The 18,776-nt window shown below is 42.6% G+C and overlaps 1 protein-coding gene across 1 annotated transcript in view; it reads left to right on the top strand.

The window, feature by feature from the left end:
• Positions 1 to 266: 266 nt before the first annotated feature.
• Positions 267 to 18,776, top strand: part of LOC139689440 (probable imidazolonepropionase) — a 36,158-nt gene continuing 17,648 nt past the window's right edge. Inside the window, exon 1 of the mRNA XM_071586562.1 lies at positions 267 to 475. Within this exon, the coding sequence (XP_071442663.1) occupies positions 267 to 475 (209 nt within the window). The remainder of the gene's footprint in view (positions 476 to 18,776) is intronic.

Raw genomic sequence — 18,776 nt, 5'->3', positions numbered from 1 at the left:
AGGTTAGTCCGCCCTTAGCTTTTTCTTGGAAGGTTATAATACAATCTCTCATGAGAGTTGTACGGAAACATGGCTGAAGTGGCAGAGGGCTTTTGAACGGAAGCCGAGGCTCCCCTCACTCCAATTCGCACCTCTACACCGACACTCTCGACGCATGTGGACACAACCACCTCTCACTGGAAAGAGGTAGGTGCAAGGGCCACATCTCCCACCCCACTTCACCCCCCCCCCGCCCCCGATGCACGTGAGCACGAGGTACGCACGGCATGGCGCATGCGCGCGGGGCTCCGGAGCCCGCCGCCAACCGCCGTCAAGCAATGTGTAGTCGCCGCGCGCCAAGGATGCTGTTGCTCGTGCACTCAGCGAAGCAAGTGGTCCTGGTGACCAACAGTGGGGAGAAGTATGTGACGGGCGAGAGGATGGGCCGGCTGGTCGTCTGGGAGGAGCCGGGAGGGATCTCCGTGGCCGTCGACGGGTAAGCTGGCCGCAGAATGATGACTACATCGTCCCCGGTGGTGATGGCGGGCATTCCGCTGCGTCGGCAATCGCTCACGAGGTTCCCGACGTCGTCATCAGCTGCAACCTTGGGGGGCTCCACGGCGTCCGTGGATCAATGACGCAAGCCCAACTTTCCGACTCATCACGTTCTGCGTGCTATTTGGGTGTCATGGCCACGGCCGTACGCGAATCGAATTGCTCATTAGACCAGCGCAAGATAAACAGATTCGCAGGTTGAGTGAATGAGGGAGGAGAATAGCGTGGCACACAAAGGGGTGCAATTTTCATTGTTCCGTCGTCTCCCAAGGACACAAATATGGTGCGCTGGGATGCCAATGACGTAAAAACACTGCCAACACCGAGCACAAAAATCTGTCCTTTCCGAAGCATGTTAAGGTGGTGCTCCGGGGCACTGCGCGAAGGGCACCCCATGGGTCCCACGCTAAAAGATGTAATAATTACGGAAATTTACTTGTTCCGCTCAAGCATGACTTGTACTTGAATACATGTTGCCCTGCAAGATCATATCTAGTGAATCTTGATTTTGTTGTATGCGGAAACCATTATTAGAATATGAAGTCAGAGCTTATGTTATTGCTAAATAATCCAGGCACATCAAGTTCTCCCAAATGATACCGCTTTCGAACAACATTTTAGGACCCACTTTTTATTTATTATACTCGACTAGCCAAAGCAGCAAGGCCTTATAGGAGGTAATATATTTAAAATGAGAGAAAAAAAATAGAATTTGCGAATTAAATTACACTTTTTGGTTTAAAAGAAATCATTCGATGTCCCACGATCCAAATTAATATAAACACTGCAAGATTTCGGAATATATCTTCATCAGTATTTCAATCGTTAGATAGGTATGCTGCAGTCCTTCATTCATCTCTATTTAATGTTCACTCACCCCATGATAGCTTCTCTTTTTTACGCCCTTCTTTAGTTGACTTAGTTATTTGTCTTTTAGTCTCCCTTTATCTTCCCTTTAGTTTTCCCTTCTATTACGTTTTAACTCATCCATTGTGCCTCAAGTTGTGTCCAATACACCGAGTTCATCTTTGCCGTACAGTTCTCTATACTTCCTGTTCTACTTTTTCATAAACTTCCTCTTTCCTCACTTTTTCTGTGAATTTAATCTTCATAATTCTCCTCTTAAGCACAAGGTTTCAAAGGCTGCTGTTACACACTGGTCCATTTTCCAATATTCAAAGTCTCTGATCCGTCGACTGCCATACTCCAAAAAACGTTTTGATTATCGAGTGCCGTGATTATTTTTCCGTTATTTTGTCAACTCGTGATATCTTATTGTTCGTCGATTCTTTCACTAGTACGAGTATATCGAATTAATTTTTCAGTATCTCTGGGCCCCGTTCGTCTTCTTCAACGTATCTCCATTTCTTCTTTAATTAAGTGATCCTCAAGCGGTTTGGCAGAGCGCTTTAATGTATTTCTTCCATCTCTTAACATAATTTGTATATTGTGTTGATATATCGCTATTAGCATCTCGGAAGTTGTGGGATTTTGTTTTCCTTTCTCCGGATTGTCCCTTCACTAGTTTACAAGCCGATTCTCTGTTTCCCTTCTTTCTGTGCTCACTCTTTCTTGGCCCTCTTGCTTCCTCGTACGACTTAATTCGGCAACTTCTTACCAATAGTATTCACAGTTTCACTTCTAGAATTCTTGGGTTTTCTCATCGCCTCTATGAGGACGTTTATTTGAGCGGTCGCCCAGATTTCTCTGCCGCCTTGCTCACGCCCTGCTCATCTGTTTCTTCAGTCACGATGCTCTTTATTTACTTCCAACGTCCGTCTGTGCTAGTCTCAATTATTCCTTTCAGTTTTCTGCCCATATTTGAAGTGAACTATTCTCTTGCTTGCTTTTCCTCCGTATCATTGTGCTCTGTCTGCCTTACTCTGTCACTCCCCTCATCTTCTTATATTGCGACCTGCTGTCCATGACCACCACGTTGTGATCTCTATTGATATCTGCACCAGGGTAGCTGTTACATTGCTCAACTTGGTTCTTGTGTATCGATCTGACAAGGATATAGTCAATTTGGTAACTTGCCCTGTCCCCCGGCACTATTTTTCTCGGTGCGAAATTCTCTGTCCTTCTCCGAAGGCGTTTCGTTTTCCCAATCTGAGCACTGCCACGCTGTTTCCCTCTCGCCCCCCTCCGACTAGTGCTCCAGTCTCCCACCAAGAATAGATTCTCCTTTCCTTTTACCCCTGCTATAATCCCTTCCAGTTGTTGTTCTACTTCTTTTCCTTCTTCTGAAAGGGCGCCGACATTCGTACACCTACAGGAGCAGCGTCCGTAGGACCTCCAACTTTTATTAAAAACTCTTCTGGTTGCATGTACATGTTGCATTTGACTCTTCTTACCCGTTCCTCCACGTGCATGATCCCCACTTGGGCATTCTTCTGGTCTTCGCCTAAGTTTACCAATCTGCCTCTATCACTCCCAAAGTCGACTGTCCTGTCTAATTTGATCTTTCTTGCTCTCAAAAGGCCTGTCCTGAGTCCGTTCATCAGGGCATTTTCTTTCTTTCATCACACTGCTAAAGACTCAGCGTGCCATATCCGTCTCGTGCATTTTTCCACCTAGACTGTCGTTCCCCTCTCAGAAACCTCCACCAGGAGGGCCGATTAGGAGGCTGTTTTACCCCCGGAATATTTTTACCGGGAGAAATACCATCTAGGCTGCACCTTCTAGGAAGATTAACAGACAGCTGGTTTCCTGTTGCCTTCCGCGTCGCAATGCTGACTCTCTCTCTCCCTCACTCTTGCCCACAGCTGTGGCAGTTGATACCGGACCCATCTTCTTGCACTGTACCACGATTTCCTTATGGCGAAACTGCTGCGTTTCGGAACGGGGTAGTTGGTTGATGTAGCCCCATTCTTCGTTGCCTCGTTCCAGAAAAGTCATAAAATGCAATCTTTCCAAAATTTTCGAACTTTTTGGCAACTTCTGAGGATTGAATTTCCAGTTCCGGAATCGGGCGTGCTACTCCTAGTCCCTCGGACTTCATAAAAACTAATAATCAATATTTATGATTTTTCCTGAAACCACGGGAAAATAAATGTAATAAGCCGCTGGAGTTTCGTAAATTTGGGAACAAATTTCAATTGCTTGTAAGCACTTGGTAAAAATGATTTATGCCGATTTCCAGAGAGGACCAACTGTTCCTTCACCATCGCCAATATAAATTAACAATTTTTATTCAAAAATTAAATACAACAATAATTTTTGTCGACGATAACGAAGTTCACAGAATAAATTCGATGCCTGTTACGAATTTTTCATTCGCAACATTTAGGGCTAAAGGGAACTTATTCTGGATTATACTCTCAATGGAGAAAAGAATTCGCGGTAATACGCAAGGCTAAAAATTTTTAATTTCGAAAAGACCGTTAAACCACACGCAGCTAATCAGCATGCCATTTGTAACTGCCTTAATCTTGGAGCAAAATAAAGATCGTTTGCTAAACTCCAATAAGAAATTGTTTCAGAAACGGATTGAACATAAAGTACAAATTCTGGTGAAATGTAAGCTTTTTCCCATTGCTCTACTGTGGGCTATCTAACTGTATTCAAGCGTAGTATTTCGTACAGGGCCGTCTCGACTTAACGGAGAGGCCAATGATATATCAATCGCTTGGCACCTTACTATTCAGGGGAGTATCATACTTAGAGATGAGAAACCAAAGAGTCTCAAAGACTCAACCCTATTTTAAACCCATTGCAGAGGACGACCGTTAATTCGTTCAACTTGACTTCTGGCATCGAACAGATAACTCAAGCATATAATACTAAATGAGCAAATTAAATTGCAGCGGCAAAACGAAGAGGTTTAAGTAGCAGATGGATGCTAGGACTCTGTTTCCCTCGCTCGAAGATTAACAAAAAGAGCGATAAACTAACAACATTAAAGTCGATTCCCCTTCACGGGATTTTTCCGCTGTATTTCCATTTCACATGACTGGTACGACGAGTATATTGAAGCTCCGCTATACGGTGGTGATGACAATGACGGATCAATGCACCAACGGTTGATTGAGTGGTGCGGCGTCGATGTAGGAGTTGGCATTGTCAGATCTTATGACCTGAAACACTCCTTATGATTTTTAAGGATTTTCAGTAACTCTGCAAATGTATTTTCGTCAGTCCTGACCCTCCGAACGTCTTCAGCGTAAAAATACCTAAGGCGGTATGGGAAAGAATTCTCACACTAATTACGGGATTGTTTTCCACGTACCATGGCATTCAGAGTTCTTTTACTCGTAACAGCTGAAATCTGTTTTTGTCTGTAAACAATCAAACCTTGATTACCTTTTAATACGTAACGTTTCTGATTGGTTCGGTTCTACCGGCTGTAAATCTGCCTGCATCCTACTTCAACCCACCTCGGTTGAAGGGTGAAGTGAAACGGATCGAAAAATACTACCAAAACGATTTTTCAGTTGAACCGGTGAATTTTCCATCCAAGAGGCAATTGCATCGCATGCTTCATGGGACTATTTATTGCTAAGTGTCACAAAGTCCTTTTTCTGACCTTAAGGTGTGAACGCACCTCACGTTTAATGCATTTTCCGGACGATGTGGAAAAAGTTTTGACCTCGTTTTTGGGCAATGATTTATTCACGGCCCTGAAGGTGATAACATTCGTTTTCCTGCGGCTAGTGAACACGGGCGCGCGCCGCAGTCGCCGGAGTTTCGGGTGATGCCACGCTCTCGAAGCACAATGCGCATTAGCATCCGCCGCTTTTGTATACAGAGGGAAGGGGGGGGGTTAAGAGCGGGAAAGGATCCGAAACACCCAGCCACCTTCCGCTAGAAGTTAGGACTGAGAGTGAATCTCCAAAAAAATCACGCAATTAGAGAAATGCGTGCATTCATTCGCGCGGAATACTGAATTAGTCATGAAGTCGAAGGTCGGTATTCGAAACAGTTTCGGGAGTACAAATAAGGCGGTGGAAGTATTTTTGAGTAGAAGTAGAATTCTCGTGTAGAAGTGGGAGTATCTTGTACAGTCACCGCGAACATAGTTATGATGAAGACATTTGCACGTAGGCGAAGTGAATAAACAAGGAATCATTTTATTCAGGACAACTTTACTTGCGCTTCAATGGCATTTTCCTTCTCCATTGTGAGTTTAATGGTTACCTCAAAGGATGATGAATTACGTTAAAAAATTGCAAATTAATATCAGGGATTCCGCGATTGGCGAATGATATAAACTATGATTTACCGGAAACGACCGCCAGAGTTTGTTGGACGGACTGGGTCTGAGTACGATGGAGGGCAAATCTAAATTGGTCAGAAACGGAAAAAGCCATTCGTTATTGATGTCGTCACAACACCATTGGCATTTAAAAAATTAAAATTAAACATCTGCCACTTTCGAATGAAAGCATTGCTTCCATATTTAGCCCAGAAGTTTTAAACGGTAAGAAATAGTATATTTTTATTGAATAAATGTTGACGATTTCCAGATTAAATCTCCAAATATTTTTGTCCCACCCAAGAAAGTGTGCCGTTTCAATGAAAACGAGCATTTAGTTAAAGGGTTGAAAAACCCAAATCCATCGTGGAAACAAGATTTCCAAGGTTTTTTCCAAACAAGAGTTATTCTTTGTTTTTAAGAATATTATTGATAAAATAAATGGGTTCACATATGTACTGGAATTTTAGCGTTATATGTCAAAAGAAATTATCGTGAAAATATCACTCTTTTCTTCACCATTTGATAAGCATATTTGAGGGAGGGAGGGAAATATTCAGATATTCTCTCACTTGAAAAAAATTATTCATTCGTCTACCTAATGACCTGAAGGTTGCCACATGGGTGTGTATCAGGTAGTAGCAGTAATTTAATTTTTAGGTGCCTCAATGTCTAAGGTCATTTACGCCTGACTGGTTATATATTAAGAAAAAGGGAGAAAATCAAAACACGCATGATGTACTAATTCCAAATATGATGCAACTTATTCAATATTATTTCACGGCTAATACTAGGGTAAAAAGTAATGAACGAGCCGTAGTTGGTCGGCTTCCTTTTGCGGATAACGCGGAAAATACCCGAGGTTCCCGGGAGTTATCAGTTAACCTATGGTTAGACACGTATTATATAATGAAGGATCTCAGGCTTTCCCGGCGAATAGTATTCAGGAATTTTTCTCGGGTTTCCAACCGGGTCAGGTTTCGGAGTACCGACGTTTCGATGGCTGACTCTGCCATCGTCTTCAGGGTTGAAGTGCAGAGCATGGAAATTGCCGGGTATTTATACATGTTGCGTGGGTCAGGTGACCGGAGCGGGCCGAAGAAACTCATCCGACCAATCAGGCCACACCTGACCCACGCAACATGTATAAATACCCGGCAATTTCCATGCTCTGCACTTCAACCCTGAAGACGATGGCAGAGTCAGCCATCGAAACGTCGGTACTCCGAAACCTGACCCGGTTGGAAACCCGAGAAAAATTCCTGAATACGTATTATATAGTATAGCAGCGTAATAAATTCGCAACTTTTCCAAGGTGCAAATCCGGATTGAGATCATAATGTCGTGCTAATTTAGTGTAACTTCAGATTCAAGAGAATTAAATGGGGGAGAAAAATGATGAAATGGAATGTTAAAGCATTCGATGAGACGAAAAGGGAAGAGTACCAGGAAGCAGTGAAAACTTTTATTAATGAGGAAAGTAGTGGTGATTAAGTATGCAGATACCTCGATACCTGAGGTAATTAGCACCTTACTCTGTCCACATTAATTAAAAGGAAGGAAACGAGGTGATGAGTAGAATATGCTATTTCCTATGATGATGTACGAGGGTCATCCGGAAAGTAGTACCCGTTCGTGAAATAAAGACACAAAAGTAAATATTAACAAACATAAAAAATTTTATTTGAAAGAGGATACTTTAAACTACTTCTCAACATAATCTCCCAGCAAATTAAGGCATTTGTCATAACGTGTGACAAGTTTCTGTATTCCTGCTGCATAGTCCTTCGCCGCCAGCTCATTGAGATACGCGAGGGACCCATCTTGCACAAATTTTTGCATAATGCAGATGGTGTTTAACAATTTCATGAACAATTGTTCGAGAAACATTGGGAAAATGCTCACAGATGTCATCAATTGTGACGCGCCGATCGTTCCTCACGAATTCGTCAACTGAGCTCACCAGTTGGTCTGTAATGACAGACGGTCTCCCCGAACGCTCATCGTCGTGTGTGTTCCCCCTCCCCATGTTGAAGTTGCGACACCACCGCCGAACAGACGACTCGTCCATTACATTGTCTCCATACACCTCCTTTAATTGGCGATGAATATCACATGGGCGAACGTTTCTTGCATTGAGGAATTTAATCACTGCCCTCACTTCACAATTGGCGGCGTTCTCAATTTTTTTAAACATTGTAAACAATCACAGAAACAACACGGGCAATGCTAGCGTCACGCAACTTGGCTCAGAGAAGGCAGACAAGCCACTGAAGCTATCTGACCTCGTCCAGCGGCTACTCGCGTCGTCAGCACTTCATGCGGCACGAACGGGTACTACTTTCCGGATGACCCTCGTATCTTGTACGTTAATATGTGGGTCGCCCCATAACGCCTTAGAAAATCCTAGATATATAAATCGTAGTATCGGAAAAGGTTTGCTTTAAGTAAACCTTATATCCCTCTAGATTGCTGTGAATGATTCAGCTATATTCATCCCGTGCATTCATTTTCTTAGTCGATTAAAGAAACAAGCATTTGTTTAGTTAGAAAAACGAAATGGGAATGATTTTCGTACGATATTATAAACTCCTATTTAAAAGCATAACTCCGAAAGAGATCATAGCTGAGTTGAATTAAGTTGATGGAACATCTGATCCTGTGTTTTCGACTGCTTACAATTGACTGCATGAGTTTAAACGTGGCCGTACATCCACAAATGATGAACATCGTTTCGGATGTCCCGTGGGAGTGACTTCCTCCGAAATGATGGACAAAATCCACCATATGGTTTTGAGTGATTCACGAATCAAGGTCCACGAAATAGTTGAGGCTGCAGGCATATGACAAGGTACAGGCACGGAATATGACGGTTTCCTCACTCTTACTTATGGCCTACTAAAAAATAAATACTCTGGGCATGACTTTAGAATTACTACCAAGGAAAATGTCAAGGTCTCCCCTAATAATTAGAGATTCGGGTTTTGCCTCATATTTTTTTACAAATGATGAGAATGTGGCGGACACTCGACCTGAGACCAACCCTCCGATCTTGCAGGACTCCCCTTAACCGATCTGGGGTCCATTACACGGCGGAAGCGGCGAGTAAGGTAGCGGATAGGATACTCGACCACTGTAGGCCTTTTTTAGGATAGAGGGCAGGTCACTTAATGGGTCAATAACATCTGGGGATAGCGCGTATAATATTATAAATAAAAATATAAAAGTCACCGACAACACTGGCATTGATTTAGAAAGACATGTGACACGCACTTCCCCACAAAGGCGTCCTAAATTACAGTCAGGCACAAATAAGGACGTTATTCAACATCAAAATAACTTAACTATACTTGTTATAAATTGCAGAAGCCTCAAGAACAAATCAGCGGATCTAGAACACATAATCCAAACTCATTCCGCTGATATAGTATTAGGCACAGAGAGTTGCTGTGCAATGACATATAGTAAACGACCAAGAAATTTTCCCAATAGATTTCAAAGTTTACCGACACGATAGAGATACAAGACCCGGAGGAGGGGTTTTCGTGGCAGTTAAAAGTCATTTTGAAAGCAGGCAAGTTTCATTTGAAAATAATAACATAGAAAGTGTTTGGTGCACCTTAATACGGACCAATCAACCCAACATAAATTTATGCTCTTTCTACAGACCTCAAGACTCAGATTTGAAAACACTTCACACCCTCAACGATCAAATTTACAATTTTACACGTAAATATAATAACAGCATAAACATAATTGGTGGCGACTTTAACCTCCCTGGTTTAGATTGGGACAACAATATCGTTAAATCTGGGACCCGCGATCGCGAATCTTGCAATTCCATGATAAAATTGGTTCAAAGAAACTGCCTCCATCAAGCAGTACGCATGCCCACCCGTGGAAAGAACATATTGGATCTATTTCTTACAAACACGCCTGAACGTATTATTGATGAGGGCTTGAGTGACCATAAAGCAATTAATGTCCACTTGGAAATAGAAATAAAAATGATTGTTAAACCAAAAAGAAAAATTTATAATTACCATAAAGCAGACTTTGAATCTTTTGCCAATCAATTAAACTCTTCACTACCCGAGTTCAAAACCCGCTTAAATCATGTCAACGTGGAAGAAACTTGGACAGAGTTTGTCAATATCATGCAAAAAGGAATCGTAGATTTCATACCTATAAAATACGTTAAAGCAAATCGCGACCCCAGGTGGTACAATAAAGACGTTAGAAAAGCCCTTCGAAAGCAGAGAATGCTACACTCTAGGGTAAAGAGGGCAGGCGTGAACACATCATCCCCTGAGAATAAACAATTATGGGACACATATAGATCCTCTAAAATTGAAACCAAAACACAATTACGTAGCGCTTTACTGGACTTTAAACGCAAAGTACTTTGCGAGCACTTGGACACTGACCCCAAAGCTTTCTGGTCATATGTTAGGGAAGTAAATGGGAGTAAACAAACCGTGGCTTGCTTAAGGGATTGTACCAATATAATTCATACAGACAGCGAGGGTAAAGCTAACATCCTAAATTCATTCTTCCAAAGCGTTTTCTCGAATGATGTTGCCACCGCATATCTCCAAGAAACAATACATACTCCACCCATGGAAAAAATAACAGTGGACCAACAAGGAATTCTAAAATTGCTTAATGAGATTAAACCCAACAAATCCCCGGGTCCCGAAAATATACCAGCTAGGGTGATAAAACATTTAGCTCCAAACATTGCCCCGTACCTTGAATTTATATTTAACAAATCCCTCACAGAGTGCAAAGTACCTAAGATTTGGAAAACCGCGCAAATAACGCCTATTTTTAAAAGTGGTGACAGGGAGGATCCCAGTAATTACAGACCTATATCTCTCACTTCTATCTGTTGCAAAATCTTAGAGCACATAATTGTCAGTTCAATAATGAGACCCCATGATAACATTAAATTTTTAAGTGACAATCAACACGGATTCAGGAAAACCCGCTCCTGCGAGACCCAATTAGGATTATTTACACATGATTTACTTTTATCGGGTGAGAGAGGTAGGCAAATGGATGCCATCTTCTTAGATTTTCAAAAGGCATTTAATAAGGTCCCACATGGTAAATTCATTCATAAATTAAAGGTCGCGGGTATAAACAAGGGCGCCATAAGTTGGGTTAAAGATTTTCTTTCAGAGCGGGAACAGAGGGTAGTCTTTGATGGCGCTAGTTCCGACAGCGTTCGAGTCACGTCGGGGGTACCTCAGGAAAGTGTGATCGGGCCGTTGCTTTTCTTGATTTTTGTTAACGATTTGAACCGCGAAGTGAAAAGTAAAATTAGGATGTTCGCGGATGACACGGTGATCTATCGGGAGATATCTGGGGATGAGGATCGTTTTATTCTAGAGCAGGATTTAGATTGCATTACTAAATGGTGTTCTAACTGGGGATTGACTCTAAATTATAATAAATGTTCAGTGGTAAATTTCTTTAAAAGATCAACGGGATTTGCTTACAAATTAGCTGGAGGTGACCTAGCAGTAGTTGATACGGTAAAATACCTAGGTGTCACATTCACAAAAGACTTAACTTGGGGGACTCACATACGTACAGTCTGCGGTCAAGCATATAAAAAATTGGGATTCATTTGACGCATTGTCGGCAAAAGTGACTCGAAGGTCAAGGAACGTTGTTACCACGCTCTTGTAAGGCCTCATTTAGAATACGCATGCAGCGTGTGGGATCCGAGTGAAAAAGGCCTCATTCGGGTAATTGAGAAGGTTCAACGCCGGGCTGCCCGTTTTGTAAAAAATTCCTACGATAAAACGCAAAGCGTCACCGAAATGCTCATGGATTTGGGGTGGGAATCATTGGCTGAGAGACGATTCAATGCAAGATTGAAATTATTAAATAAATTCAGATCCGCATGTTTCAGCACCGAGGTCTCGCAAATTATTCGTACTCCTACATACATTGGTCGCTTGGATCATGCATATAAAATTCGGGAAATATATGCCAGAACTAGCCGACTCAAGGACTCCTTCTTCCCACGGAAAATACGAGATAGCAACTGCAGGGTTATAGATAGCAAAAATTCCACTTGCCGCCCTCAGCGTCTAAAAAATAATTAGTTCTATTTAAATGCATGCTCTTCCACTAACCTTATGTGTTTTGCTTTAATAACCCATTCTTTCCGAATTACCTTATTAGTGCCCTGTTCATCTGTTTTTAAGTTTCCCTTTCAGTCCCTCATCCCTCTCCGCGGGGGCAAATTCCTGCTAACTGCAACGTTGGGTCGCATTCCCTGCCTTTTACAGTCTCTTCGGGGGGTAGAGTGTTTTGTGGTGCATTTTCATGTGGTTGTGATGTTTCAATTTCTTGCTTGTTGTGTCCTGGCTTCCGTGTTGTAGGATGGCTTTCGTGCTGCATCATGGGGTGCAGTTTTTTAGTTGTTTTGCGGGGTGTTTGCATGAGTGTTGGATGAAGGGATTTTTGCATGAGTGTGTGCGCTACTGTGGGTGTAATTTTCCGTGTTGTTTTTTTTTGCATGTGGTATTTTTCCTTTTTACGGTTGGTGACCTAACACCCCCCGCCACACGCCCTTGCGGCGGCTTGCGGGGTATTATGTAGATGTAGATGACACTCAGAAAGGATCGTAAACATCGCTCCGCGGCTCGACTTTCTCTGCTGTGAAGAGACACACGTGAGGGCATAGGATATGGCGCAGTGCCCTCACTGATGGTAAATTTGTTGGCCAGACTCTAACAAGCCAGGCTCTAACAAATAGCAAGGTCAACGAGGGAGCAGTCACGGTGAAAGCATGGAACTGAGTATTTTTCTTAATTTTCAGTCAAACTAAGCTATAATCTTCGCTAAAACTACATAAAATTCGCCCTCCCGTGTAATACTGGGCCCCATTGGGAATTGCGAGCGTTAAAATCACCAAGCGAGATGTACGCATTGAGTAGTTGACGGACGACTGCTTCCAAGTTGTGCTGAGAAACCGTCCACCCTTCGCTGAAGGTACGCGTTACAAAGCGTGATCCTCGAAAGGAAATGGGCGGTCACCGCCAACTGCACGACCTGCGCTGTTGATGCGCTTGGGAGGTGTCGATGACGTCTCGAATGGCGACAGCAGCGCCGACCTGGGTTCGATGTACACTGGAGTCGCCATATCTAAGAATATTAAAATATTTTAACTGCCCTTTTCTGTAATTTTTAGAAGGTTTCATAGCAGACAAGTACAAGAGGGACCAAAGTCATGGATTGAAACGGCCAGCTCCTCCTTATGATGATAAACCCTACCGCAGCTCCATTGCAATAAACAAGACAAATGTTTGTTTTAAGAATAATAACATAAGCATTTTCGTCAGGGTGGCGTTTACTTCCTCCTGATGAGGAATATATTCCAGTTTTTTCTTGCAAAGAGGATTTCAGCCTCAGAAAGGCTTTCGTCATCTTGCATTGACTCAGGTGGAGCGGGTTTTCCCTTTCCGGAGGAACCGAGGGATTGAGTATTTGAGTTCTTGTTGCCTGCAACCACAGTCGTGGAGAATTTTGTGGATTCAATGTAAAACCTTGGTTTTTGCTTTTCTTCTATATAGCAAGACGGAAGTTCAGGTAGACGTGTGTAAGTAGAAAAATGAAGTAAACCAAAAATGGAAATCGTAAGCCGAACCTGAATCTACAGAAACCGGTGAAAGGAAAATGACAAAGAAATCATGAATTTTAGAGAAAATGTTGAAAAAAAAGACTGAGTTACTAATTGAAGAATGTAAATACAGAATTCGGCAGAAGGAAATGCAAGGAGTAGAATAAAGGCAACGTTTACATATATAGCTCGGTATAATTATACTGAGGCGATAAATTCAAAGGATGAAAGAAGCATGGCGGAGGACGCAGTGTAAGGGCATAATGAGTTGACAGAAAACTGCTGAAATCGGTCTGCTGATAAGGAAGGTGATAAGCATCGCCAGAAAGTAAGAAAGGAAAAATCCGTGTGCACTTTAATGGAACGGCAGGAATGCTAATAATAGACTCGGAAAAGATTCGAGAGAGACGGAAGGGTTCATAGAGGGTATATTGTAAGGACATAGGCCGGCAAGTTTAGACATAGAAATGGAATACGACGAATAGATGACGATAGCTAAGGTCCCGGCCTACTTGAATGGGAAATACAAATGACTTTATGGCAACAATATTGAATAAGGTTGTGGGGAGAGGTAATAACCCACATAACTACTTAAGCATTTAAGGAAAGGTGGAAGGAAGAATTTCCATGCGTAAATTCGCAGCAATAATGGGGAGGAACTTGTCAGATAAAAACCATTTTGGTTCCATTGCAATTGGTAAAATTGCAATTACATAAAAATATGCCATATAACTTTTTAAAACTTTAGCAGCTTGCGTTAGTATGACGTTTATTTTACTATATGTTGAATCTCTTCCTCATTTTCCTTCCCGACAGAATTTCAGTCAAGACTTTCGTCCTCTCCTTTTGATTCCAGTTTTGAGGATTTTTTCCTTTCCTGAGGGTCCGGGGAATGGAGTTTTCCGGCCTTGATGATTGCAACTTCGGTCTTGGAGTTTTTTTTGATACCTGGTAGAACCCTGGTTTAAACCTTCCTTCGAGATAAAATTATGGTATACTTTGGCTTTTTTCTCCGGCTTTGTCTGCATGAATGTCATGGAATCAATGTTCTCTGTCCGAGTTGAAATTATGCATTTCTGATTGGGAGAATACGCGACAGAAGCAAAGGATCTAGAAAATGTATGATATATTTTTTCCCGGTACTTCTTCCTTGTTTCTTGGCAGGTGATCATGTCGAGCGTCTATATTTCCAAGGCCTTCCGTTATTCTGTCATCTTCGAGCAATTGCGAGAGTGTGAAGGGTGGGTCCCCCCGTAATTAGCGCAAGATGGATCGATGGAGCGCTTTTCGTCCTCATGCTTGTCCTCTCCACAGCACGGGCATGTTACCTTGCCCTCACATCTGGTCGCAATGTGCCTGAAGCGCTGGGATTGAAAACAACGCGTGGCAGCGGGGATGAAAAGCCGGAAAGGTACTGATTCGAAGCCAATGAATACATAATCGGGGACAAATAATCAAAGTCATCGAAGTTGATCAAAGGCGAACGGAGGTGATGTTTATTACCCCTCAGTTTTGCTTAGCATTGAGTCTGCGGTAGCTTGTTGAGCTTTGAGATGCCATATCTTTTTTTATTGCCTCGTCTTTTTCTATTTCTACTTCCCTAGCCTTAATGACTTAATACTACCCGATTGATGTTAAAGGTAAGGTATGCTTTCATAGATACGGGGATGCCATTGAATAATCATATCACGCGTAATTTTCACTCTTTACCTCGTTAGCAGTTTCAATGAGGATTGTACCCTCACCCAATTTCTTGCCAAAATATAATTCCTCTGTAAAACCAGCAGACAAAACCCAACTAACGTGGAAGGGAAACACTTATTCAGTGCCTCGCCATCCCTCTGGCACCTCATCAACAGGTAGAGTTCGCACGCGACATTACAATCACTTCACCCCGTCCTTATCAGAAGAGGAGAGTTTTCTTCAACCACGATATTTTAGAGCTCACCCCCAAAGAAGAAACATTTTGGATGACATGCGGCCGCAAAATGGCGTGGTCGCCAGGCCTACCCAAGCGCCACCAGAAGTATCGTTCGGAAGACAGGTTTCGGGTTAGACTTCCAGTGCGTCAGCCCTCCAAACCTACACACCTTTGGTCGCCCTACATATGATCCCACACCACTCCAGCAGTCGCCACCGAAATGTGAAGACGAAGACGGAAGCCGGTTGACCTGGACTGACTGACTCCGAACCGCCTGTTTACAGAGTATCCAGGGTCCAAGTGGCGTATTGTTCCCTGGTCCATTTCGAGCAGCCGAAACTTGGCTGGATGCCAGAGAACTCGCCCATCAGGACCCCATCTCCATTTTACGAGTTCTCCCCTAGGCACGGCAAACAGCTGAGGGGATCGGGAACCACCTGGTATGCTCACTCAGAAGCAGTGAATTCCCACGCCGCTTGGGTGCCACCTAAGCTGAACTTCGGGTTTGCGTTCGGGGTTGTCCTTCAGCCCTTTAAATAGCCTCTTAATACAAGCAGGGATATTTCGGGAGCATTATCTATCCCTCCACCGTAGGGAGGAGTGTATCAGGTGTCCCTCTCTACCCATTAAGGCACCCGTCCAATGTAATGCACCGTACAATTACGTCAAATCACCGTATTTCACGACCCGTAAGGCGCACTTTTTCGCTCCAAAATGTGCTCTAAAATCAGCCTGCGTCTTAAGGGCCGAGGGTGTATGTCGATTATATCACTGTTTTTCCCTGTATGAAGTAACAGAGTTAAAATATTTCCTTGGCAGCACTTCCATTAAAAACTCCCAAATAATTCGCAGATATATACAATGCAGCGCATTAACCGGTGGTGTTGCTGAGAAACCTATACGCATTGGGCTAACGGAGATCGCGTCCTGCTGCTAAAACATTACATCCCTCCCGATAAACTCAGCTTTCACAGGATTTCAATTTTAATTAGCATGAGAGTGTCGCTAAGGCATAGAAAATGATTGCCTTCAGCACTAATGTCGATAATGGTAAAATAACAGCAGAAACAAAGTGGATAGTACCCGTAAAGTATAAAACTTGAATTTAGAAAGACCTCATGGGATCTAGAGAGAGAAGATCATGCAGCATTGTATTTAAACTTGAAGTCGTGAATTACCCTTGAGAACACGGACATTAAGTATCTTGAAGGCAAGTTGCCCACTTCAGAATAAGAAGAGGAAGCAGAAGATGGATTTAGTAAATACACATATGAGTAAAAAAAAGCTCTACGCTCATGTGCTCTTAAATGGCTTAGGCTTGAGGAACATGTTAAGAACTGGATAACTAATCACAGAAAAAACGAGATTACTGTTTCCACACTCATTATTTTAATTGAAGCGAGAAAATTAGCGATAGGTATGTCTATTGCCGATTTTTCTCTGGAAACTTCATGGTGCGAGAGATTCATAAATACAAATAGTCTGTGCAAACGAACCAGATATCACTAGAATAGCACAAAAAGTGCCACTTGAATACGAAAGTAAAAGGCATTAAGCACACTCATGACGACACCGACGGGAAGCATGAAACGGCCGTCGATTTCCAGTGTTTGTGAGTGGGAGAAAAAGTCTCGCTAGAGAGACAAAAGTGAGGTCAATATGAAGTCCTTTTTTAAATGTGGAAATAGCGATGCGCTACATTGAAGTGAAGATGACACTGTGTAATGGGAAAGCGACAGCCCCAGTGCAAATACCTGCGTAAATGATTTATCTGCAGTGATGAAGAATCTCTGGGATTCGACGATGAATGAACATCAACATAGACTAATTTTTAATGTAAAAATTCCATTTTTCTGTATAAAGTTGACATTAAAATTAAATTAAAATACGTACTTTGATCCTTTTCTGTCTATTCCAGGTATTTTTCTTAAATTTTACTCCAAAAATTCACAGTGCGTCTCAAGCGCTGATGCGTCTTATGGGACGAGAGATACGGCTCATCTGTTAGCAATTCAACGGATTTGCCCATCGGTACATGAAGTTGTGATCACTACCTTGACGACAGAAGGGTCCCTTATATTTGTTTGTACACGTATCAATTTTCCATAATTTGTGGTATTGTCGATCATCGTGAGATGGCATAAATGATTCACCCACTTCCAGCAAAAATACGATTTTTATTCACCATAAACTGTAAATGACGCCATGCGCATAAACATCGTTCTCATGCGGTTCTCATGATAGATTTTACAGTGACCGTAACACATTGTGACGCTTTCTGCTCTTTCGTAAAAAACTTAAAGATTCTATGGATTTCCTAATTACCTTTGTTCCTTGGTTCCATTCGTATATATATAGTATAGTCAGTATCTATGCCCGGTGACTCAAATGGACCAAATATGTATCATAATTCATTAAATTAAGAACTTAATGTATTTTTTCCACTTCTTTATTAATAAAGAACTATGAAAAAATAAATTGTGTTCTTCATTTAATGAACATGAACTTCCAAAAAGTTGAGCCAGAAACAATCACATACATTTTTAATAATACCTAACAGAAAATATAGTTGCTCCTAAATATTCCATTCGATTGTTTTCCCACAGTTTTTCTGCAGGAGGTCAAGTTTCTCTTAAAATATGGATACCTTTGAACTTGCTTTTCCCGTTCTAGGCCCGAGTATATGGCTCCCAAAATACGCGATTGATACTCGTCCATTTGGACATTTACCTGCATGCCTAGGTTCAAGGGTGGTGAGTTGTCTTTACGATTGGATGTGGATTATGCTCATTTATTCAGATTTAATTGGAGACCCATGTCGCAGAACCTAGCAATTATACTTTTAGGATAGCCTTGGAGTCCTTTTCGTTATTTATGTCACGATGTCGTGAATTTGGGACACGTAACGTGAAGTTCACGGGGAGAGATCTTGAATATATCTGTCGCCACCACCCGGTATCGATATGATAGATAGATAGAGGTATTTATTTTGAAGAAATTGAGACCTAATAGTCCCTTCTGATGAAGCATTTAAAGGAGCACTCAGTACTCAACCATTATTCCAGCCTGTATTCCTTTAGGATCCAGTCTATCTGAGAGAAGGTTGGGACCACTCGGCTTACGGACGGCAGGCGTAGCGAGATGCCCATCTGCGAGTAATGGGCATTGACTTGACTCGGGTAGGGGAGGATGAATGGGGCCACACTGACCGTCCAATTAGATCCTCATCCTCTTGCTAAGGAGTCGGGGTGAGCCAGTATCCTGCCTCATCTTCTTTTCTTGGTTCCCCCGTGCACGTCATCGTTATCTCTTGAGTCGCCGTGCTCGACACTGCTGCAGGATCCCGGGTCGTGGTGGGATTTGCTGGCCCTCTGATCCAACGGAGCAGTTGATCTTTCCCGGGGCTGAGATGCCTCTCCGGAATCTTGATGGGATCATTACCTGCGGCTCGGTTCCCGTCCGCCACCGCGCGGGCCGCGTTGTGAGGG

This window comes from Hetaerina americana, unplaced genomic scaffold (assembly GCF_022747635.1).
Source record: "Hetaerina americana unplaced genomic scaffold, ioHetAmer1.1.p SCAF_23, whole genome shotgun sequence".
Taxonomy (NCBI): Eukaryota; Metazoa; Arthropoda; class Insecta; order Odonata; family Calopterygidae; genus Hetaerina; species Hetaerina americana.
Note: the sequence above shows the minus strand (reverse complement) of the source record. Positions and strands in the feature narration are given on the sequence as shown.